Genomic DNA, 24,347 nt, shown 5'->3' on the forward strand with positions numbered 1-24,347 from the left:
CGCCGTGTGTTTTTGAGTTTCAAGATTTATCGAAAAGATTCATGGTCCATAAGAATGTACTTGGTAAAAGATTTTTGCAGTTGACCCTGCGTATATGAATTTTGAACCCTCGAGGAGTTATAACCCCTTTCGCACTAAATCCTTGTTATCGCTACTCCTCCGAAACCGTAAACCCTAGAGTTACGAAACCTTCACCGATGTCTTCGACTACTTGAGAAGACTCTTCAATCTTGGTATTGCGAAATGATAGATCGAGCACTTTGAAGAGTTATTGCCCCCTGAAAGTTTTTGTTCTTCACGTATAATGAAAAAAATTTAAACGATTAATCGTAGAGACACGAAACCAACTGCATTGGATTCTTCATCATCTGACCTTCAAAATCTGTTCAAGGTCAAAGGTCAAGGTCACTCTGAGTATGAGAATTATAGCTCTTTTTATATCTCTTTTGTCTTACAACATATATTACATAACATTAAATACATCATATGTCCTTTTAAACCTATTTTCAGATTTCACTTTTCAACCCCTAAGCCTGAGGCATTAAAAAGTTCTTGCCCCTTGTGCGAAAAACCTTGTTATCGCTACTCCTCCGAAACCATTGACCGTAGAGATGCGAAACCTTCGATAGTGTCTTCGACTACTTTAGGGACTTTGACCTTGAAATTTAGGTCAAGGTCAAAGGTCAAGGTCATCCAAAACACGAGAAAGTCAGTGCTTTTGATGTCTCTTTCATCTTATTAGGGCTTTCCACCTTTCTGTGGAAAGTCCTATTGAAATTGTTCTGTTTATTATTATTATTATTTTTCCGCCGTGTGTTTTTGAGTTTCAAGATTTATCGAAAAGATTCATGGTCCATAAGAATGTACTTGGTAAAAGATTTTTGCAGTTGACCCTGCGTATATGAATTTTGAACCCTCGAGGAGTTATAACCCCTTTCGCACTAAATCCTTGTTATCGCTACTCCTCCGAAACCGTAAACCCTAGAGTTACGAAACCTTCACCGATGTCTTCGACTACTTGAGAAGACTCTTCAATCTTGGTATTGCGAAATGATAGATCGAGCACTTTGAAGAGTTATTGCCCCCTGAAAGTTTTTGTTCTTCACGTATAATGAAAAAAATTTAAACGATTAATCGTAGAGACACGAAACCAACTGCATTGGATTCTTCATCATCTGACCTTCAAAATCTGTTCAAGGTCAAAGGTCAAGGTCACTCTGAGTATGAGAATTATAGCTCTTTTTATATCTCTTTTGTCTTACAACATATATTACATAACATTAAATACATCATATGTCCTTTTAAACCTATTTTCAGATTTCACTTTTCAACCCCTAAGCCTGAGGCATTAAAAAGTTCTTGCCCCTTGTGCGAAAAACCTTGTTATCGCTACTCCTCCGAAACCATTGACCGTAGAGATGCGAAACCTTCGATAGTGTCTTCGACTACTTTAGGGACTTTGACCTTGAAATTTAGGTCAAGGTCAAAGGTCAAGGTCATCCAAAACACGAGAAAGTCAGTGCTTTTGATGTCTCTTTCATCTTATTAGGGCTTTCCACCTTTCTGTGGAAAGTCCTATTGAAATTGTTCTGTTTATTATTATTATTATTTTTCCGCCGTGTGTTTTTGAGTTTCAAGATTTATCGAAAAGATTCATGGTCCATAAGAATGTACTTGGTAAAAGATTTTTGCAGTTGACCCTGCGTATATGAATTTTGAACCCTCGAGGAGTTATAACCCCTTTCGCACTAAATCCTTGTTATCGCTACTCCTCCGAAACCGTAAACCCTAGAGTTACGAAACCTTCACCGATGTCTTCGACTACTTGAGAAGACTCTTCAATCTTGGTATTGCGAAATGATAGATCGAGCACTTTGAAGAGTTATTGCCCCCTGAAAGTTTTTGTTCTTCACGTATAATGAAAAAAATTTAAACGATTAATCGTAGAGACACGAAACCAACTGCATTGGATTCTTCATCATCTGACCTTCAAAATCTGTTCAAGGTCAAAGGTCAAGGTCACTCTGAGTATGAGGATTATAGCTCTTTTTATATCTCTTTTGTCTTACAACATATATTACATAACATTAAATACATCATATGTCCTTTTAAACCTATTTTCAGATTTCACTTTTCAACCCCTAAGCCTGAGGCATTAAAAAGTTCTTGCCCCTTGTGTGAAAAACCTTGTTATCGCTACTCCTCCGAAACCATTGACCGTAGAGATGCGAAACCTTCGACAGTGTCTTCGACTACTTTAGGGACTTTGACCTTGAAATTTAGGTCAAGGTCAAAGGTCAAGGTCATCCAAAACACGAGAAAGTCAGTGCTTTTGATGTCTCTTTCATCTTATTAGGGCTTTCCACCTTTCTGTGGAAAGTCCTATTGAAATTGTTCTGTTTATTAGGTCTTTCCACCTTTCTGTGGAAAGACCTCTTGAAATGCTTATGTTTATTATTATTTTATTTCTCACCAGGACTTTTGAAACTGCAAGACTTATCGAAAAACTTTATAGTTCATGATACTGGATATTAAAAGTTATTTCGAAAAACGACCCCCCGTGTTTGACCCATGACCGCTTACGAAGTTATTGCCCCTTTCGCAAGAATAGCCTGTTATCGCTACTCCTTCGAAACCGTAAACCGTAGAGATACAGAACCTTCACCAATGTTTTCGACTACTCAAGAGGACTTTTCAATCTTTTCATTGCGAAACGATTTGTCGAGCCCTTTGATAAATTACTGCCCCTGAGAGTTTTTGATGTTTACGAGTAATGACAAAATTCTCTAAACGATAAGTCGTAAAGACATGGGACCAACTGCATTAGATTTTGTGACCTCTGACCTTGAAATTTTTGTGAAGGTCAAAGGTCAAGGTCATTCAAAATATGAGAAAATTAGCTTTTTTAATATCTCTTTTGTCTTTCAACATATACTGAATATCTTTGCATCTATAATATGTCCTTCTAAAACTATTTCAAAGATTTCATTCTTGTCCCCCGAGCTTGACCCATTCAAAAGTTGTCACCCCTTTTGCAACAAAACCTTGTTATCGCTACTCCTCCGAAACCGTAAACCGTAGAGATTCCAAACCTTCATCAGTGTCTTCGACTCATTTAGTACTCTCTTCATTCTATCATTGCGAAAGCATTCTTTGGTCCCTTGTATGAGTTACTGCCCCTGAAAGTTTATGCTACTTATATTCAATGAACTTATTTTTAAAACGGTGTATCCTAGAGACATGGGACCAACTGCATCCGCATATTTGACCTTTGACCTTGAAATATAGGTCAAGGTCAAAGGTCAAGGCCCTTTAAAAACATAAGAAATCCCTTATATATGTGTAAAATATAGCAATTCACCAAATGACCTTGAACTTTGACCTTGACCTTTGACCTTGACATTGGGTCAAAAAGAAAAGTTAAGACCTGCATCCAGCTCCAGTATCAGGTAAAAATACAGAAAGTAAAGATTTCTTTCTTTTTTTTTTTTTTTTTTGAAATGACCTTGACCTTGACCTTTGACCTTGACTCAAAGGTCACAATAAGGCTTAAGGATGTGGAAGTAGTTACAATTCTTAGTGTAAAAGAGGCATAAAATAAATAATTCACACCCCCCCCCTTTCTTAAAAAAAAAAAAATCACATCAACAACAATGTAGAATATTACTCTAGAATTCAAACCAGACCTCGGATCGACACCATATTTGGTACAAATGTAGTATAGACCTCAGAGAAACTTTCCGGAGAGTTTTACGGTGAGTCTTATAAGTTTATAGAAGTCATGAAGTTTCACGGCAAAAACTACAAGTTCTGTTGTGTTTGAAATTTAAGTGCAGGTGAACGAAGAAATGATCTAAACCTTTTATCGGCTATTTCTTCAGATGTCGTTAGTAGCATTTGATTCTCCTGAAATGATACGACATTTTAATACCAAGCATTCTCTCTTTCTGTTACATTTGAAATTTATTTGATTTTTATTTGGAATTAATCAGTTTCCAGAAATAGCGATTTTCGGTATATTAAAAACTATTCTCGCTTTCATTGTCGTGTTTCCCTTCTAAAACTGCATGTTGGGAATTTAATTTGGGCTACACATATTTAATTAAACTCAAAGAAATGCTTATTTAAATGTTTCATATTTATTTCAGGATATTCAGTCAGAAATGTTAAAATCCGAACCCGATCTTTTAAGCTTACAACCAAGCTATTTACAAAAAATTCAGCATGCTCACAATATCGATGAATCGGGCTACAGTCCATTGATACATTTTCATTAGAGAACAGTGTTAACGTTTTCTCACGCAGCCCGTCCCTTACTATTCCATATACTGCTTGCAAATTCAGGAACTATTTCCTTTTACGGAACTTCTTTCTTCCCCTACCGATTCTAAAAATACGCTTGCATTTCTTCTATAGTCTTAAACAATTAACTTACGTATGTTATCGGAATGCGTGGCCGAATGGTTAGCGCACCTGCCTTTCAACCCAAGGGTTTTGAGTTCGATCCCAGCTGGAGGAGCAATTTTTTTTTTCTTTTTTTTTTTTTTCCATTTTTTGCATTTTTCTCTTTTTTTTTCAACCCAAATGACACGGAAACACTTAAAAAGGTGGAAAGGCCTCTAATTGTTCTCTGAACAATTAGTCTCCTAGTTATTAGGTCTTTCCACCTTTCTGTGGAAAGACCTATTGATTTTCTTCTGTTTATTCTTCTTCTTCTTCTTCTTCTTATTATGTTCCCCAAACGAAGTTGGGGAACATATTGTTTTTACTCTGTTTCTTATTATTATTATTATTTTTCTTCTTCTTCTTCTTCTTCCTGGGTACTTTTTTGTCCGCGAGTGATCTCGTCAACTACTCATCCGATTGAGGTGAAACCTTTTTAGGGTTAATAGGCATGTTTTGTAGATATGCGGAATCAAGGTCATTTTGCGCGCACGTGCATGCACGTGCGTGCGCGTGCAATGCGTAAAATGACCAATATACTTGATATAGCTGTAACTTTTATATTTTTTGATGAAATGCTTTGATACTCAGAATATAAGGATATATTAGAAGTGAAAACAAGATGACATGGTCAATATGCACATGCATGCACGTGTGCGCAGGCGCAAAGCGTAAAATGACAAATATACTTGATATAGTCGTAACTTTGATACTTTTTGATGAAATGCTTTGATACTCAAAATATTTATATATATTAAAAGTGTAGACAAGATGACATGGTCATCATGCACATGCATGCATGCATGCATATGCATGCACGTGCGCGCGCGTGCAATGTGTTAAATGACCAATATACTTAATATAGCCGTAATTTTTTTTATTTTTTTATGAAAAGCTTTGATATTAAGAATATACAGATATATTAAAAGTGTAGACAAGATGATGTGGACATCATGCTCATGAATGCACATGCGCGTGCGTGCAATGTGTTAAATGACCAATATACTTAATATAGCCATAACTTTTATATTTTTTTTATGAAAAGCTTTGATACTAAGAATAAACAGACATATTATAAGTGTAGACAAAATGGCATGGTCATTATGAACATGCATGCAGGTGCGCATGCGTGCAATGCTAAGATGACCAATATACTTGATATAGCCGGAACTTATATATTTTTTGATGGAATGTTTTGATACTGAGAATATAAAGATGCTTTTATAGTATAGATGAGATGACATGGTCATCCTGCACATGCATGCACGTGCGCACGGGTGAAATGCAAAAAACGATCAATATACTTCATTGCCTTATTTAATGAAGCTTACAGGAAATAAGACACCAAAAGGGTGTTGGGGAGCGTTTGGGGAACATCTGTAACGGTCCCCGTTACAATTATAACTAGTTCTTCTTATTATTATTTTTCTTCCGCTGATTTTTTGTTTCGACATTTATCGAAAAGACATTTTGTTCATCGTAAAGGTCATAAAAAGTTATGAACAAATTTGACCCAACGCGTATAACCTATGACCCCTTTCGCAGTTATTGCCCCTTTCACTAGAAACCTTGTTATCGCTACTCCTCCGAAACCGTAAACCGTAGAGTTACGAAACCTTCACCAATGTCTTCGACTAATTGAGAAGACTTTTCAATCTATTCATTACGAAAGGATTTGTTGAGCCCTTTTATGAGTTATTGCCCCTGAAAGTTTTTGAAGTTTACAAATAATGAAAAATTTTCAAAACGATAAGTCGTAGAGACATGAAACCAACTGCATTAGATTCTTTAACCCTAGACCTTGAAGATTATGTCAAGGTCAAAGGTCAAGGTCACTCCAAATATGAGAAATAAAGCTCTTTTTAGAGCTTTTTTGTCTTACAACATATACAGTATATCTTTGCATCTTTTATATGTACTTTTAAAACTATTTCAAAGATTTCAATCTTGTCCCCTAAGCATAAACCTTTTAAAAGTTATTGCCCCTTGTGCGAAAAACCTTGTTATTGCTACTCCTCCGAAACCGTAAACTGTAGAGTTACGAAACCTTCACCAATGTCTTCGACTAATTGAGAAGACTTTTCAATCTATTCATTACAAAAGGATTTGTTGAGCCCTTTTATGAGTTATTGCCCCTGAAAGTTTTTGCAGTTTACAAATAATGAAAAATTTTCAAAATGATAAGTCGTAGAGACATGAAACCAACTGCATTAGATTCTTTAACCCTAGACCTTGAAGATTATGTCAAGGTCAAAGGTCAAGGTCACTCCAAATATGAGAAATAAAGCTCTTTTTAGAGCTTTTTTGTCTTTCAACATATGCAGTTTATCTTTGCATCTTTTATATGTACTTTTAAAACTATTTCAAAGATTTCAATCTTGTCTCCTAAGCATAAACCTTTTAAAAGTTATTGCCCCTTGTGCGAAAAACCTTGTTATCGCCATTCCTCCGAAACCGTAAACCGCAGAGACTCGAAACCTTCACTAATGTATTCAGGGTCTTTAGGCACAACTTTAATCTATCAGTGCGAAAGTATCCGGTGACCCCTTATATGAGTCATCGCCCTTTAACGTCTTTGCGCTTACTAGTAAACCTTATAACTTTAAAAGTTAAAGTCGTAGAAGCATGGGGTTAAGTGCAATGTGACCCTTGACCTTTGACCTTGAATATTTGTTCAAGGTCAAAGGTCAAGGTCATTTCAAAAATTTTAAAATTTTCATTTTTTCCCTCTCTCAAACCATTTCTGGTTTCTTTTGTATAAAAATAAGCAGTAGAGAGTTAAATGTGAAGAATATATGAAATTTAAAGAAGGTGGAAAGACCTCTAATTGTTCGAGAACAATTAGTCTACTAGTTATTATTCTTCTTCTTCTTATTATTATTTTTCTTCCGCTGATTTTTTGTTTCGAATTTTATCGAAAAGATTTTTTGTTCATCGTAAAGGTCATAAAAAGTTATGAACAAATTTGACCCAACGCGTATAACCTATGACCCCTTTCGCAGTTATTGCCCCTTTCACTAGAAACCTTGTTATCGCTCCTCCTCCGAAACCATAAACCGTAGAGTTACGAAACCTTCACCAATGTCTTCGACTAATTGAGAAGACTCTTCAATATATTCATTACAAAAGGATTCGTTGAGCCCTTTTATGAGTTATTGCCCCTGAAATTTTTTGAAGTTTACAAATAATGAAAAATTTTCAAAACGATAAGCTGTAGAGACATGAAACCAACTGCATTAGATTCTTTTACCCTAGACCTTGAAGATTATGTCAAGGTCAAAGGTCAAGGTCACTCCAAATATGAGAAATAAAGCTCTTTTTAGAGCTTTTTTGTCTTTCAACAGATACAGTATATCTTTGCATCTTTTATATGTACTTTTAAAACTATTTCAAAGATTTCAATCTTGTCCCCTAAGCTTAACCCTTTTAAAAGTTATTGCCCCTTGTGCGAAAAACCTTGTTATCGCTACTCCTCTGAAACCGTAAACCGCAGACACACGAAACCTTCACTAATGTATTCAGGGTCTTTAGACACAACTTCAATCTATTCAGTGCGAAAGTATCCGGTGACCCCTTATATGAGTTATCACCCTTTAATGTCTTTGTGCTTACTATTAAACCTTATAACTTTAAAACTAAATGCCGTAGAAGCATGGGGTTAATTGCAATGTGACCCTTGACCCTTGACCTTGAGTATTTGTTCAAGGTCAAAGGTCAAGGTCATTTCAAAATTTTTAAAATTTTCATTTTTTCCATTTTTCAAGCCATCTCTGGTTTCTCTTGTATAAAAATAAACAGTAGAGAGTTAAATATGAAGAATATATGAAATTTAAAGAAGGTGGAAAGACCTCTAATTGTTCGAGAACAATTAGTCTACTAGTTGTAAAGTATTTCGCTTCGGTTAATATGAATTTGTGTTAAAAAGGATGTGTACATGTAAAGGTATATATCAATTATGTGCATGCACGATTGCTTTCAATGTATGAAAAATCGGATTAAAAAAAATAGCACCGAATTATATCAGCAAAATTTAATATTCAATATTGGAAATGTCCATTTATATGGAACTTAGCTCTAAAAATTCATATTTTCTTTTTATTGGCTCTAAATGATATGAACAACAATGAAAATAAGATGATAGAGCTCAGGTAAAAATGTTGGAAAAATATTTAACATACGCAACTTGCATTTTATGACGTTATCTTTACTGGCGTTTTTCTCATTATGACGTCAAAATACATAAGGGCCCTTTTCGCATGGGACGGCTCAAATCATTGATGAGTTATAATTTTCCACTTCCTTATATGCCCAACCAAAGGCATTTTCTTGGCCCACATTCTTTTAAAGCATTTTCAAAATAATCTAACCAACGCAGATCTTTTCTCAGAAATAGATTGCTTTTAAAGACTTTTTGACAATTAGAACATATGAATCACTTACAGAAAACTTACTTGTATAGCACTTTTGTTCAGGAAATGTGATATAATTTTAGATGCTAGAAGAATTCATTTGGAAAGCTTTAGATCTGCTTGACAAGTTGGATGACCTTGGTGAGATTTTGACCAATCCTGAGCTACCAGAGGAATTGAGTGGTGCCCAGTACCGCCTAGAAGAACACAACCACCTGAAGAGAAGGGTTCAGATGGCCCCTGTGGAGCAGCTGGCAATGGAGGGTCACAGAATACTTCAGGAAATTACTGGGGAGGGACAACAACAAGGTCAGTTTATGATGGGGCAGTGTGGCCTTGACACATGCTGATTAAAGCACATTATGCATTTGTGGCACAAGGAAATAATACCTTAATATTGATTTTCTACTTCTTTGTTTAATTTCCTGAAAGATCAAAAGATTTTTTTGAAAAGATTTGTCCTTTTAGATTTTGTTACAAGTATAATAGACCTTTGGAACTAATAATCAGTATTCTTGTACAGTGAGGACAAAATCCTATAATTAAAAGAGAGGTCCTCCTGAAAACCTGCCAAACTAAGAATGAGAGGGAGGGGATAAATTTATGATTTGTGTAACAATTCTGGGATCTAATTTGTCATTTTCATGCTTCTTTCTAAATGCATTCAAATGATTTGAAATACATGTGTATGTCCATAAGAACCTATTTTAGATTCATCAATGTAAATATCAAACTACAGCTGAACTTCAGCATCTGAAATATTGATATCATAAATACCATGGATTTGTTGAAGTAATTTGGAAGTCCTAAGTTCTTTTCCTTAGAATATTTTACCCTCAGTATCTTTAATCCTCAGATATCAAGAAGTTTTATCTCGGCTTCATCCAGTTTGAGATGTACAGTCTGTAGGTTTGACTGTGTGTGAGATCTTTAATTATAATAGATTTCAAGAAAAAATTCATGTCACATACACAATAATTTTGAATATTAAAAATATACAGTTTTAGCAAAAAGATAATTCTGAAGAAAACACTAAGAATAAATTTAACATATAACACATTTGACATTCTTGTGAACTTTTCAGCAGTTGGCTGTGGATATATGTAATGTAAATATTTTGGCATGTAAGCCAACATGTACTAAATACTTATGATACATGTGTATACATATTGATATATTGCCACACACCACCGCTTCCCTGTTTGATGGAGCATATTTCTTTATATTAGTTTTTATAACATGTCTGTATTTCTTATATTCACTTTCAAATTTAATGTTATCTCCCTTTCTTTCATTTTAATATTCCAAAAATATCTTTGTTGGAAACATATTCAGAATATGTATTACAACTTCTGAAGAGAAATGGCTTAAAAAGCTTGAACTTTGAATGATTTTGATTGTTCATACTTTTTCTTTATTTTCTGCTGAACTTAGAGAGCATGTGGAAATATTCAAGTACATGTACTTGATGAATTGAGACAATTGAATCTTGGTATATATTACCAATTTATTCCTAAATCACTGTAAACTATATATAGTATTATTTTGTGTTCATAATGAACAGAACATGGTTAACTTGAAAATATACTTGCATACAATTAAAGTTATATATGGCATATTTTTGATAAGTTCAGACTAACTAAAATTTAAAAAAAGATCTTTCTATTTGTTTATTACTTTATATAAAGATATGACTTTCCTGTAAATTACACAATTTAAATCAATCGCGTTCATAGATAATAGAATTTTAAAACAATAACCAATTTATTTACCGACCCCACATTTAAATATCAGACACAGTGTAAAGTCAATTTAACTATAGAAATGTTTAAAATCGGTGAAAATTTTGATTTGTATGTAAATAACAAATATCATGTTCATCTACACTCAATCTCATATTTTTAATTTTTAGCTCAGATATGCCATATATAGCTTTAAAATTCATGCTCAAATAAATAAAAAGTTGAAATTTTAATTAACTTGATTAAGTTATTCTAACTTTTTAGATTCATCATAATGTAACTAACTCTGTATGAAATTTTTCCCCCATTTTTATTAGTTCACCTGAGCTGAAAGCTCAAGTGAGCTTTTCTGATCACCCGTTGTCCGTCGTCCGTCCGTCTGTAAACTTTTCACATTTTCAACTTCTTCTCAAGAACCACTGGGCCAATTTTAACCAAACTTGGTACAAAGTATCCTTGGGTGAAGGGGAGTTTAAATTGTTAAAATAAAGGGCCAAGTCCCCTTACAAGGGGAGATAATCAAGAAAATACAAAAATAGGGTGGGGTCATTAAAAAATCTTCTTCTCAAGAAGCACTGGGCTTAAAAAGCTGAAACTTATATGGAAGCATCCTGGGGTAGTGTAGATTTTAAATTGTTCAAATCATGACCCCGGGGGGTAGGACGGGGCCACAATAGGGAATCCAAGTTTTACATTGAAATATGTAAGAAAAATCTTTTAAAATCTTCTTCTCAAGAACAACTGGGCCAGAAAAACTGAAACTTACGTGGAAGCATCCTGGGGTAGTGTAGATTTTAAATTGTTAAAATCCTGACCCCCATGGGTTGGGCAGGGCCACAATAGGGAATCCAAGTTTTACATTGAAATATATAAGAAAAATCTTTAAAAATCTTCTGGCTGAAACTTATGCGGAAGCATCCTGGGGTAGTGTAGATTCTAAATTGTTAAAATCATGACCCCCGGGGGTAGGGCGGGGCCACAATAAGTATTACAATGGGGGAAATCTGGTAAAGAACAGCATGGCCAAAGTTACTCAGGTGAGCGATGTGGCCCATGGGCCTTTTGTTTAACTAATTTACACTCAAGGATGTGATATGAAAGAAATCTTTATTAAATATTATTGGTGAGACTGTGTTCAGTAAAACTAGTATATATTGATTGAGGATGTCTGTCTGTCCATCTTTTTAAATGATTACTTTTGTTAAGATTTGTTATTTAATTCTCATATTTAGTGAATAAACTTAGAACTTCTAAGTAAGTTTGTGTTTTCCTTTTAGGTCGGAGATTTGTGATTTCAGGAACAGCTGATTTTCAGAGTTCTGTTCCTCAGATCTCACAGCTTCTGGACAGGATGCATGGCACCAAACAGCATCTGAATCAGCTGTGGCAGGTCAAACGACTCAGGCTGGAACAGTGTCTACAACAGAGGATTTTTGAGGAAGATGTTGAGAAGGTAGAGTAAAAGTTTTCTTTTATTGGTGATGCTGAATCTGTGTTAGGGAGTTAGTGTTGTAAACATTTGTGAAATGGTTACTAGCTTACCAAACACACCTCTCATATAACAAGCATTCCAGATATAAAAAAACATAAAATTCTAATTTGGTAACTTGGTAATTTGGTACTCTCCCTTAGTTGTGTGGGTATTGTATTTCCTTGATAAATATCATTCATTCATATAATGCTAGTGGTTATGACGATAAAATATGATTTAGTTTCTACATTTGTTGTCTAAGTATGTAAGCAGGAAAACAGTTTGTAATTTTAGGAAGATTTTAAAATAACTTTGTGAATATATTTATGATCAGTTTCTTTGTATTAAGGATGGTATTGGTCTTTGTTTTAAATTCATTTTCTAACAACAGTTATATTCAAAATCCTTTCATACTAAATAAATAGGAAATTTACATGTTCTGTTAAATTTTTTTTTTTAGAAATGCTAACATATAAAGTATGTAAATGTTCTGCTGGTATTCATACTTTATTACATGAGCATCAATTAGTATTAAGCCTAGCTGACACAAATGGGTATTGCCTATGTTGGTTAAATTGTGCTCCTCTTATCGCATTAATTTTTGTGATATATGAATTTCTTTGTTAACATTATTATTAAAATCTTTTTTTCCAACATGGTTGAATTAAGAAAAAGAAAATGATATTTTATTTGTGAGTCCTTTTCATTCATATTACATTATTTTAGATGTTTGATTGGATATCCAACAACAGAGATCTATTCCTAGTCAATTACACAGAAATAGGGAACTCCCATCAGATGGCAGTAGAGCTGAACAGTGAACACACACAGTTTGCTAACAGTGCTGTGGTATGTCCTTACTTTTCCTAATTAAACTGTATGTAGGAGACTACAGGACATTTCATATTATACATTCAGTGATTTTTTCCTGAATACTTCATAATGTGAATTCATGTTTACGAGTTCAAAAGAGCTAAACTGCTTAGAGTGTCAGTGATCCATGGTCTGTTTTGCTTATCTGAAAAAAAAAAGTTTCCAGACATCAGACAGGGCTTAAATGTACAAGATAAATTGATTGAAATTTCAAGATAACCACCATGGCCTCTGGTTTGTTTAGCTTTTTCTTATTTGCATAGAGCAAATATCATTTTCATAAGTCTGAGGTTTAAATATGTTAATGTTTCTACAAATCCATGGTTACATCAGGCAGAATTCACTCGTTTTCTTGGTCTTTTGTGAATATTGATGTATGAGGTATTGACACAAAAATTGTTAGCCAATGAAATGATCATACATTGTGTGAAAAGTCTGTAATATCAGCCCCTTATATTAGAATATTTGAGGTGTAGACTAAAATAACTGACAAGTACAAGTAATATATACTGATAGGTATTTCATGAATTAAAGATAAAAAGAAATGCTAGGCAAACATGAACTGAAAACATTCTTATGATTAAATGAGGAAATTCAAACTAAGGACAACACATTTAGATTAAAAGAAATAGTCAACACTTGCATTGCATATATACTCCAAATAGAAAATGTTGGAAGCCTATTAAACTCTGAAAAACTTCAGCTCCATAAATGCCATAGCAAGAGTATTCTCTGATTGGTCAATCATCTTTATTAAATATTGATGACAGTGAGCAAATTCTGCCTGATTTAGCCTTGGAGTTGTAGGATCATGCAGCAGTTGATTAAGAAATGTGGCTTGCAAAACAGAGCCAGTTCACTGTACGTACATTGTAAATAAGAGTTATTTCCCCCACTGTACAAAGTAATTTGCATATAGCTCATGTAACAGATGCAATACTATTGTTTGCTGTTCGATTATAATATTTTAGAGCATTGTGCCTTAGATTTTAAATTGGCACCTCAATAAACAACAGAAGAATCAAAATGATCATAGTAAAACTCTGAAGGATAAAAGACATAATACCAGTATTATGTCACTTGGTCATCATTAAACCCTAGAACAGAAATTTACTGCCAATCCCACAGAATTTTTTTCTAGATGGAAATGTAGACACCCGAAGTGTGCACTATGTCATGGAAAGAGAACAATAAGTTAATTTTCTAATTCTCACCCTGTAATTGAAAAAAAATCAATATAGGACTTCTGTACCAAACTGTTTTATAAAAAGGCTTATTGATGACTTTCCTAGAGTACATGTAATTTTATACTTATGCAAAGATATCTATACATAATGATATGTATAATGATAACATTTTTTATATACATTTTTATCAGTGTTTTAATAATACAGCTGAATTAATGTACACATACTTTTTTCCACGAGGTCATGATTCTGCAGAATCACAATTTCTGTTCAATTCATGGGTAGAAAATTATGCGGATTTCTTAGATTGTCTCTATATGCCTTAATTGTATTTTAAGTATGCTGGGACAAATTTCTGCAGAAAAGTTGTGACCACGTAAATAGCATGAATTTATACCACACAGAAAAAAGTACTTCTAAAGTATGTAAAACTGCTATTACAGAAAACTGTAATATTACATTTTTTCACAATGGACTGGACTGACATGTGCCCATGAATTCCTGAAAGAGCTATAGGTTCACTTCATGCATCAAATGGCCCTGTCAATAGTCATATTGATGAATTTTTATCCATCATCCAATTTCAGTCTATAATATAAAGTTGAGACTTACGTTTTATAAATTACTTAAAAGAAAGCTTCTCCTTAGAGTCCACAAACTAGGAAATGCAAAGTTCTTGAATTTTACAGAAAACTGGTGTACCTGGGTAAACAGGCAGAGCCAGTCATTCAGTATTATAGGCAACGTTTTGAAAAAAAGAATAATGCTACTAACTTAAGTATTTATTCGTTAATTTGCTATTTAAAAGAAATAGATTAAAATGTTGTAGGCCAAAGTTTTGATGGGAAAGCTACAATAGATGTAAATAATTCTGTGTAATTTTTTAAAGAATTTGTTTATAGTGAATTTAGTTTGATTTTTCCTTGTTTATTTAAATTTTGTCCTAATAAATGAATTTAACCAAATTATACTGGCTATATTTGATTGACATTTGATACTTAGGCAATAAAGCAAAGTACATATAGTGATATACTGACCTGGTATCAAGGAAGAACTTCACATCAATTGCATTTATTAAATTAAAATGATTCAAACACTTGTACTTCTTTTTTCCTAGAAAATTAAAAGATAGTAACCATGATCCTCACTTTTAAGTACATTGTAATAATGAAATTCCATTCAGTGAATGAAGAGGTGTACTCTGTTTATGAATGGTTTAATTTTTTTTATCATTTAGTGAAACAGTCTTATTAATGGGGGACCTCTTAAAAAAATTCTGGCTAATGTGCATCAAAAAGAGGAAATAACAAGGAAAATGTGTGGATAGTGAAATTTCCTGAATTTTGTTTCAGAATGTTTATGTAAACATTAAGAGAATACTTGGAATGGCACAGCGTTTGTGTGATGCTGGACATTATGCATCCAACACAATTCGCATGCAGGCAGGACAACTAGAAAGGGAGTGGAAAAGCTTAGCAGCAGCAGTGGAGGATCGAAGTGTGGTGTTAAACATGTCAGTCAACTTCTACAAAAAGGCAGAGCAGGTAATCATGATAGCCTATGTATTTAATTTTACAACAGTCTGCACAATGCGTGTGGACTGATATTTAAACTTGACACAGAAAATGAGAGAATGCAATGTTCAAAAGTGCATTAATTTTGAACTCTTGCTTAGGGTACACCTTCTCTGTGGTATCATTAATTAATTGATTATAATGAGGGGGGATGACTTTCTGATTCTATTTGGTAATACAGTTTAAATCTAAAGAGTGATAAATAAGTATCAGCTATACCTGGATATTGATCTGAATAGGAATGCCCAATTGAGCTAAACTACATACTGTAGATTAATTTCAGTCAAGTTTTGGTCAACATGCTCTTAGATAAAAAGAATGTTATCAAATGGAACCCCCCCCCCCCCCCCCCCCCCTTATGATTATTTTCAAAACTTCATTAAAGACTTGTTGATGTCCTATTGTTACATATTGGCCTTTGTTAAAACATGTGGGTCTTTGTTAAAACGTACATGATAGCTTTCTAATGTTGGACAAGGGGTCAGATTTGTTCAATCTTGATCTTTTAACCTGAATAGAGCCTGAGATATATACAGAAAAAATGCTTGGAAAAATTCCGTCTTCTAATAAAAATATACACTTCAAAAATAACAAAACTATGCTTTCTGAATTTATCTCCAAGTTCCATACAAAATATGTAATTCAAAGTTGTTCAAGTCAAGGCCATTTGTAAAAGTAGGTTCAAAATAGGAAGAAAAAAACCCATTTTTACCTAAAAAGGTATTAGATTCAAATTACAAATATCTATTAAAATTTATTTTGTTGAGAGACAAAACACAGGTTATCAAATTAAGCTTCAAGTATACTTATGCATTTTTTACATGAAGAACACTTAGGGCTTGGATGATATATCAATATATCGATTCTTTGTGATTTGGATACTTGTTTGGATATTTATGTAGAAATATAGATACAGAAAACAAAAATTTCAAGCTTATATTTTCCTTGTTGTAATGTTTTGGGTTTTAAAATGTAAATTAATTATTTTTGAAAATAAAAATGAAATATGTAATAATAAATGCTGCTTTTTTTAAGTACAGTTTAACTTCGGTATCTCAAACACTGATATATCCTGAATATCATGGATATGTCAAAGTGATTTGGAAGTCCCAACCACATATTCTTTAATTATTTTACCATTGATATCTCAAAGTTATTTCTCTTCCCAAGCGAGTTCCAGATAATGATGTTTGATTGTAATTCTGTTTTACAACAGATATACAGCTTCTGTGAATAAATGATTCTTATTTGTGAAGAAATATATTCTTTATTTCAATACAAAATAAGAAATTTCATAAGCAGTTAAAAGTAGTACTATCCAAATAGTATTGTGGGTCAAATATTTTGATACGGATCAATATATCATCTCAGTCCTAGCTAACACAATCATAAAATGGTGATAAGTCTGATGCAGTGTTTGGTCTGGTTTATTTAGATTAAATCCATTAAGAATTGGACTCATGAATGGTCTACATATTTAGGGAAATATTTTGAATGGAATCATGAAGTGATCTGCATTAATATACAGTATGTTTTCCAACTTGGCTGTTGGTGTGTGCATTGCTCAACTTCAGACACATACACTGTATATGTGTAATTAAATTTGAATATATTAATCCTAAATCAAGACAATCTGTCATGGCCACTTTTCTATCATTTAGAATCTAAATTAGTTACATTCATTTCCAAATTTCAATCTATTGAAAAGATACTAGATAGAATATTCTGATCATAACATATTGCAGTATAAGAAGATAATTTTAAATTTCTTTGGAACTATATAGAAGAAAATGTTGCATGCTTTGTTGATTTGAGAAAGAAGTTCTTTAGAGAAAGTAAAAAATAACTGAACCAATTAAAAACCACGGCTCTGAAAGGTTATAACAACTAGGAACACTTTCAAAACACAAAATTTCTGATTGGTGATTTTGAGAAAAGGAGAAAATATTTTTGTGACTCAATAGACAGGCCAAACATGTAGCTCTTTTAACATTGATATTAAAATAACTTTTTTCCAGACCAGTAAGGGAACATTATTGCGAAGTTTCTTGGAATGCGTGTAGGTCTTGTAAATACAGAAGTTTATAATGAGAACAGAGAATGGAAGATAGAGAGACAAACTATGTAATTACCAACTTTTATTAGTTGACTCAGTTGAGCCATGATCATTAGATTTTTTTTTGGTATTAAAAATTTTATCTAAATTAATTACCTTGACAAATTACACATTTATTAAGATGAATATTATTAGCTCACCTGAGCCGAAGGCTCAAGTGAGCTTTTCTGATCGAAATTTGTCCGTTGTCTGTCGTCGTCGTTGTCGTTGGTGTCATTGTCGTAAACTTTTCACATTTTCATCTTCTTCTCAAGAACCACTGGGCCAATTTCAACCAAACTTGTCACAAAGTATCCTTGGATGAAGGGAATTCAAGTTTCTTCAAATGAAGGGCCACGCCCTCCTCCAAGGGGAGATAGTTACAAAATAGCGAAAAATCAATGGCATCATTGAAAACTCTTCTTCTCAAGAACCACTGGGCCAGGAAAGATGAAACTCATACGGAATCATTGTCAGGTAGTGTAAATTCAAATTTTTTCAAATCATGACCCCCGGGGGTAGGGTGGGGCCACAATGGGTGTTCAAAGTTTAACATAGGAATACATAATAAAAATCTTTAAAAATCTTCTTCTTAAGAACAGCAAACCCATGATGGGTCATATTTATATGGAAGCATCCTCAGGTAGTGAAGATTCAAATTTGTTCCAATCATGACCCCCGGGGGTAGGGTGGGGCCACAATAGGCGATCAAAGTTTTCCATAGGAATATATAGGAAAAATCTTTAAAGATCTTCTCAAGAACAGCAAAGCCATGATTGATCATATTTATATGGAAGCATCCTCAGGTAGTGAAGATTCAAATTTATTCAAATCATGACCCCCGGGGGTAGGGTGGGGCCACAATGGGCGGTCAAAGTTTTACATAGGAATACATAGGAAAAATCTTTAAAATCTTCTTCTCAAGAACAGCAAAGCCATGATTGGTCATATTTATATGGAAGCATCCTCAGGTAGTGTAGATTCAAATTTGTTCAAATCATGACCCCCGGGGGTAGAGTGGGGCCACAATGGTGATCAAAGTTTTACATAGGAATATGTAGGGAACATCTTTAAAAATCTTCTTCTCAAGAACAGCAAAGCCATGATAAGTCATATTTAAATGGAAGCATTATCAGGTAATGTAGATTCAAATTTGTACAAATCATGATCCACAGGAGAATAGAGGGGCCATAACAGGGGATCATACAAAGGAATACAAAGGATATATCAATCAAAATTTTCTTCTTAAGAACAGCAAAGCCATTATTTGTCATATTAATTCAAAAGCATCCCTATGAAGTATAGATTCAAGTTAGTTCAAATTAACACTCCATCCCCCCCCTCCCCCCCCCCCCCAAGACTGAACTGATTTCTGCTTTTTCCTAGCCAGAGTGCTCAGGTGAGCGATGTGGCCCCTGGGCCTCTTGTTAGTGTGTAAGTGTTTCTAATTGTCCACTATATATATATGTTATTCTTCTTCCATTAAATCAGAGAAAGTAAACTAGAGAAGTGTTTACAATAAATGTGATATCTGACTGCTTCAACACTTGTTAGTTGAAGTGCCACAGTAAGTTGAATTCTTATTAGTTTTTAATGTATATGTTGTCCAAAAGCAAGCCTGTAATGGTATTTTAGCAAAAAGGAATCTCGTCAGCAGTGTTCAGGAAGTCAGTGTAAGTGGTACATACCATTGAGTGTTAGGTACATTAATAGGTTATATCATGCGGAAACTAAAATCAAATAGTGTTTGTTATGCAATATGAGTGCACATAAATCAGTTGGAATAGCAAGGATGCACTAATTCATTGTCCATTCATGAACACGAAAGATTGATTTCCAGGAAAGGTTAGACAAATTTCCTTTCCTCCTCTGTAGACATCTAAATTTTAACTTTTGATTAACCTGTAGCAAATTTTTGCAATTGTGTGAGTTTTCATAAATTTGATAAAAAGATGATGTAATAATATCATTTGAATTCCTTTCATTTCAAAAGATTTTCATTGTAAAGGTTGTTTCTGATTTTCTAGCTGATTGCAGGCCTTTATGTAATATTTTCTTTTGTTTAGTACTTGGCCCAGGTGGCAGGCTGGAGACAGGCTTGTGAAGATGACCATCTTCCTGCTGAAATTGAAGAATTGGAGCTAGCCCTACATCAGCATCAGAATCTCACAGAAGTCATCTCACAATGTTATACTGATGTAAGTAGTCATCTCGCAGTGTTATACAGATGTAAACTGTGGTCATCTCACAGTGTTAAACTAATGTTAGTAGTCATCTCACAGTGTTATACTGATGTAAATTGTGGTCATCTAACAGTGTTATGTTGATGTAAGTAGTCATCTTGCAGTGTTATTCTGACGTAAGTAGTCATCTGGCAGTGTTATGTTGATGTAAGTGGTCATCTGGCAGTGTTATACTGATGTAAACTGTGGTCATCTCACAGTGTTATACTGATGTAAGTAGTCATCTGGCAGTGTTATACTGATGTAAACTGTGGTCATCTCACAGTGTTAAACTAATGTTAGTAGTCATCTCACAGTGTTATACTGATGTAAGTAGTCATATTGCAGTATTATACTGATGTAAGTAGTCATCTTGCAGTGTTATACTGATGTAAGTGGTCATCTGTCAGTGTTTCACTAATGTTAGTGGTAATCTAACAGTGTTATACTGATGTAAGTAGTCATATTGCAGTATTATACTGATGTAAGTAGTCATCTTGCAGTGTTATACTGATGTAAGTAGTCATCTTGCAGTGTTATACTGATGTAAGTGGTCATCTGTCAGTGTTTCACTAATGTTAGTGGTAATCTAACAGTGTTATACTGATGTAAGTAGTCATCTGGCAGTGTTATACTGATGTAAGTAGTCATTTCACAGTGTTTAACTGAGTAGTCAACCAATAGTCAAGTCACAGAGTAATTTGTTAGCTATAAGTCTAAATCCATTGTTTTGAACTGTCAGATGTACATGTAACTAAAGTAAGAATTTCTTACATAATGATGAGGTACACTAATTGTTAGTAGGAAGCTGGAATTCCTTCAGATCTTATCTAAATACATACATGTATTTAACATTTGGCAATGGCACTCTTTTTTTATTCTCTCTGAAACAATAAATGTAAAAGTTTCATTTCCTAAAATCACAAGTAGATCTGAATTGATTGATGAATAAACCTTTTTTGATAAACATTGTGATACAATCATGCAAGTTTATTTTTAACTTAATTTTAGAAACGTACAAGTATTTTGCTTGAATGATACAGGACCTCACTTTTTTAAAAAGTGATTTGAGTTTCACAGAATCACATGAATGTGTTATATGATTAAAACAAGCTGATAAGCTGTGTAGTCCTCATTATTGACATTTTAGTTTCTATATTTGTAGGTTTGTAGAGACGGGAAACAGCTGTTGGAGACATTACAGACACCGGTGACCTCTAGCAGCATCAACAGTATTACAGCCAAGGCAGACTACTCTGAAGCTTCTGGCCATGTGCTAGATGTCATCCATGATGTTAGTTTTCAAAGCAAAATGTTTTTCATCAGTAATTCCTAAAATACCAAAACTTATCTAAATATGAATTTTTGAATTTATGATGATTTTCATTCCTCTCAAAACTTAAGTAAGATACTGACCAGAAAAGAGTCTTTTTCCTCATTGAAAATTGATAAAATGTTGATATTCCCTTATATTCTTATTTGACCAAAACAACATGTTTTTCTGTAAACATATAAAACAGTATATAGTATTCCCTATGTACTTTAGGTTTTAGCCCACCAGCGACACTTAGAACAAATGTGGCACTCTAAGCGGGTCAAGCTTCATCAGAGACTGGGTCTGAGGTTGTTTCAACAAGACGTCAAACAGGTCAGCAGTTTGTCCAAGTCTTATAAAATAGATTACAAAAATTATTACTTGTAGAACTAATGAAAATAGGAAAAAACATTAATGGAAAGGTTTCCACCAAAGTAAAATATAGTTAGTCTTCTGATTGTTTTGTTGCAGTCACTTATTGGGACATCAACATTTGTAAACATAAACATGATGAGGAAATAATAATGAAAAAAATAATATATGAAGATAATTTGTTTCACATCCTTGTTATTTAGAGTTAAATATTAAGTTTCTGGTCATTTCATTATTAAATTCAGGTCATAGACTGGTTAGAAAACCATGGAGATGTCTTTTTGAAGAAAAATACCTCAATTGGTCGAAGTTTACAAAGAAGCAAAGCTTTACAGAAGAGTCACCAACATTTTGAAACCGTTGCTAAAGTAAGAATGCAGTATATTGACTATTATCAATACAATATAATCATCCACTTCGTGTTTTATATTAAGTTACATTGTACTGTAAAGTTGCATACATTTTACATTTACATTTTTTGGTCAGAAAATTGTTCAAAAGTTTTGGGAACCTACTTTATATGGGAACTAAATCCAAACCCCTTGTTCTGGACACTTTTCTTAGCTCCAGCACTTATTTCATCGATGTAATGTTGGTTGTTAGTTTATTGCATAAACACAATCATGGGCTTGGAATGCATTATCAACATAACATGATAATGTGTTTGGAGCTATTTTGAAAGAAAATATTTGGGTACTTTTAAATTTTTCTTAACAAATATATAATTAAAGAACAATCAAAATGTAAAATAATCTTAGATACATATATTGTATGTAAATGTAGGTTACATTTAAACTGCATTTACAAATAAAACTAGCTCACCTGAGTTGAAGGCTCAAGTGAGCTTTTCTGATCACTATTTGTCTGGCATCCATCTGTAAACTTTTCACATTTTGAACTTCTTCTCAAGAACAACTGGGCCAATTTCAACAAAACTTGGAAAAGGGGATTTAAATTTGTTCAAATAAAGGGCCACACCCTCTTTCAAGGAGAGATAATTAAGAATTATTGAAAATTTAATGGCATCTTTTAAAAATCTTCTCAATAACCAATGAGCCAGAAAAGATGAAATTTATATGAAAGCTTTGTTACATAGTGTAGATTCAAGTTTGTTCAAATCATAACCCCAGGGGCTAGGGCAGGGCAACAATAAGAGATCAAAGATATACATAGGAATATATAGGAAAAAATATATTTAAAAATCTTCTTCTCAAGAGAAGTGAAGCCATGATTAGTCATATTTATATGAAAGCATCCTCAGGTAGTGTAGGTTCAATTTTGTTCAAATCATGACCCCTGGAATAAAGTGGGGCCATGATGGAAAAATCAAGTTTTTCATAGGAATACATAGGAAAAATCTTCTCAAGAGCAGTAAATATATTATTACTTGTATTTATATAGAAACATCCTCAGGAAGTGTATATAGGTTCAGTTCTTTTCAAATATTGATCGTAGGGGTAGGGTAGGACCACAATAGGCGATCAGAGTTTTACATAGGAATACAAAGACACTTTTTATTTTATGTCTTCCACTCAAGAACAACAAAGCCAGGATTAGTCATATTGTTATGGAAGCATCCTCAGGTAGTGTAGATTCAAATTTGTTAAATTCTTGACTGCTGTTGGGCCACAATACGTGATCAAACTTTTACAAAGGAATATATGGGGGGGGGGATAACAGCAGGACCATTAGTAACTCATGTGAGCAATGTGACCCATGGTTGTCTTGTTAAATGATATAAACATGGTCTGTAGAATTCAACTCTTTTACATCTCATGTTGATTTTGAAGTCTTAAACTTTGTGTAAACAAAAAAGAAAAAGAGATGAACTCTTACTTTATTTCTTGAATCCAAGTAATCATTTAATAATATTTTGCCAACATATGCATTGTACTTATGAAAAACATAGGGAAATAAATCTCAAATATTTTCATGTTTTTTTTTTTCCTGCGCTCTGGATTCTGTCTAATCCAGGCAGTATTCATGGAACCAGTGGTATCCAGTTTGGACAAATTATACTATATATTTGTTTAATCTGTCAACATGCAGTTATGTTCTTTGATTAACACCCACTTATCATTTCTTCTCAGAATACCATCACCAATGCAGACAAGCTGTTGTCGGCAGCAGATGAGCTGGCCCACACTGGGGAATGTGATCCCAAGGAAATCTATAGGGAGGCCCAAGATCTACAACAGAGGATGGGGAATTTTCTTACTTCCCTGGAGAGGCGCAAGGCTACCATACAAATGGCGGTGGACTTTTATACACATGTTCATGAGGTATACCCTAGATTTGTAGTTTAGTAGGCAGGTAATATATTTTTTTTGCCCTTGTTTAGAGGAAATAACCATTGTGATACAAAATGAAATTTTAACATTATCATTAGGAGTGAAACGGTTCACCGCGGTATCGATTCACCGCGGTATTTTTTCTCGGTTTGATACACGGTGCAAAATCTCTAATTTTCGGTTCAGTTCATTTTTCGGTCGGGATCGTTATTCAGTCGGGTTTGGCATAAGGTAAAACACATTACTCAGTAAAATAAGTATAGAAAACGTAAATTTTTTATGACTGATAGCTTGTAAAATAATTTTTGACCGTCAAATAATTTTAATCAATTTCTTCTAGTCAATTTGCAAAT

The 24,347-nt window shown here is 33.7% G+C and overlaps 1 protein-coding gene across 1 annotated transcript in view; it reads left to right on the forward strand.

The window, feature by feature from the left end:
* LOC133172995 (kalirin-like) overlaps positions 1-24,347 on the forward strand; it is a 148,302-nt gene that overhangs the window by 12,841 nt on the left and 111,114 nt on the right. The window contains exons 7-15 of the mRNA XM_061307863.1: positions 8,936-9,161; positions 11,872-12,047; positions 12,792-12,914; positions 15,478-15,669; positions 19,861-19,992; positions 21,182-21,310; positions 21,563-21,664; positions 21,949-22,071; positions 23,794-23,985. Coding sequence (XP_061163847.1) covers positions 8,936-9,161; positions 11,872-12,047; positions 12,792-12,914; positions 15,478-15,669; positions 19,861-19,992; positions 21,182-21,310; positions 21,563-21,664; positions 21,949-22,071; positions 23,794-23,985 — 1,395 coding nt within the window. The remainder of the gene's footprint in view (positions 1-8,935; positions 9,162-11,871; positions 12,048-12,791; positions 12,915-15,477; positions 15,670-19,860; positions 19,993-21,181; positions 21,311-21,562; positions 21,665-21,948; positions 22,072-23,793; positions 23,986-24,347) is intronic.

This window comes from Saccostrea echinata, unplaced genomic scaffold (genome assembly GCF_033153115.1).
Source record: "Saccostrea echinata isolate AGI-Se365-2 ecotype Australia unplaced genomic scaffold, CSIRO_AGI_Sech_v1 ptg000056l, whole genome shotgun sequence".
NCBI classification, from domain to species: Eukaryota; Metazoa; Mollusca; class Bivalvia; order Ostreida; family Ostreidae; genus Saccostrea; species Saccostrea echinata.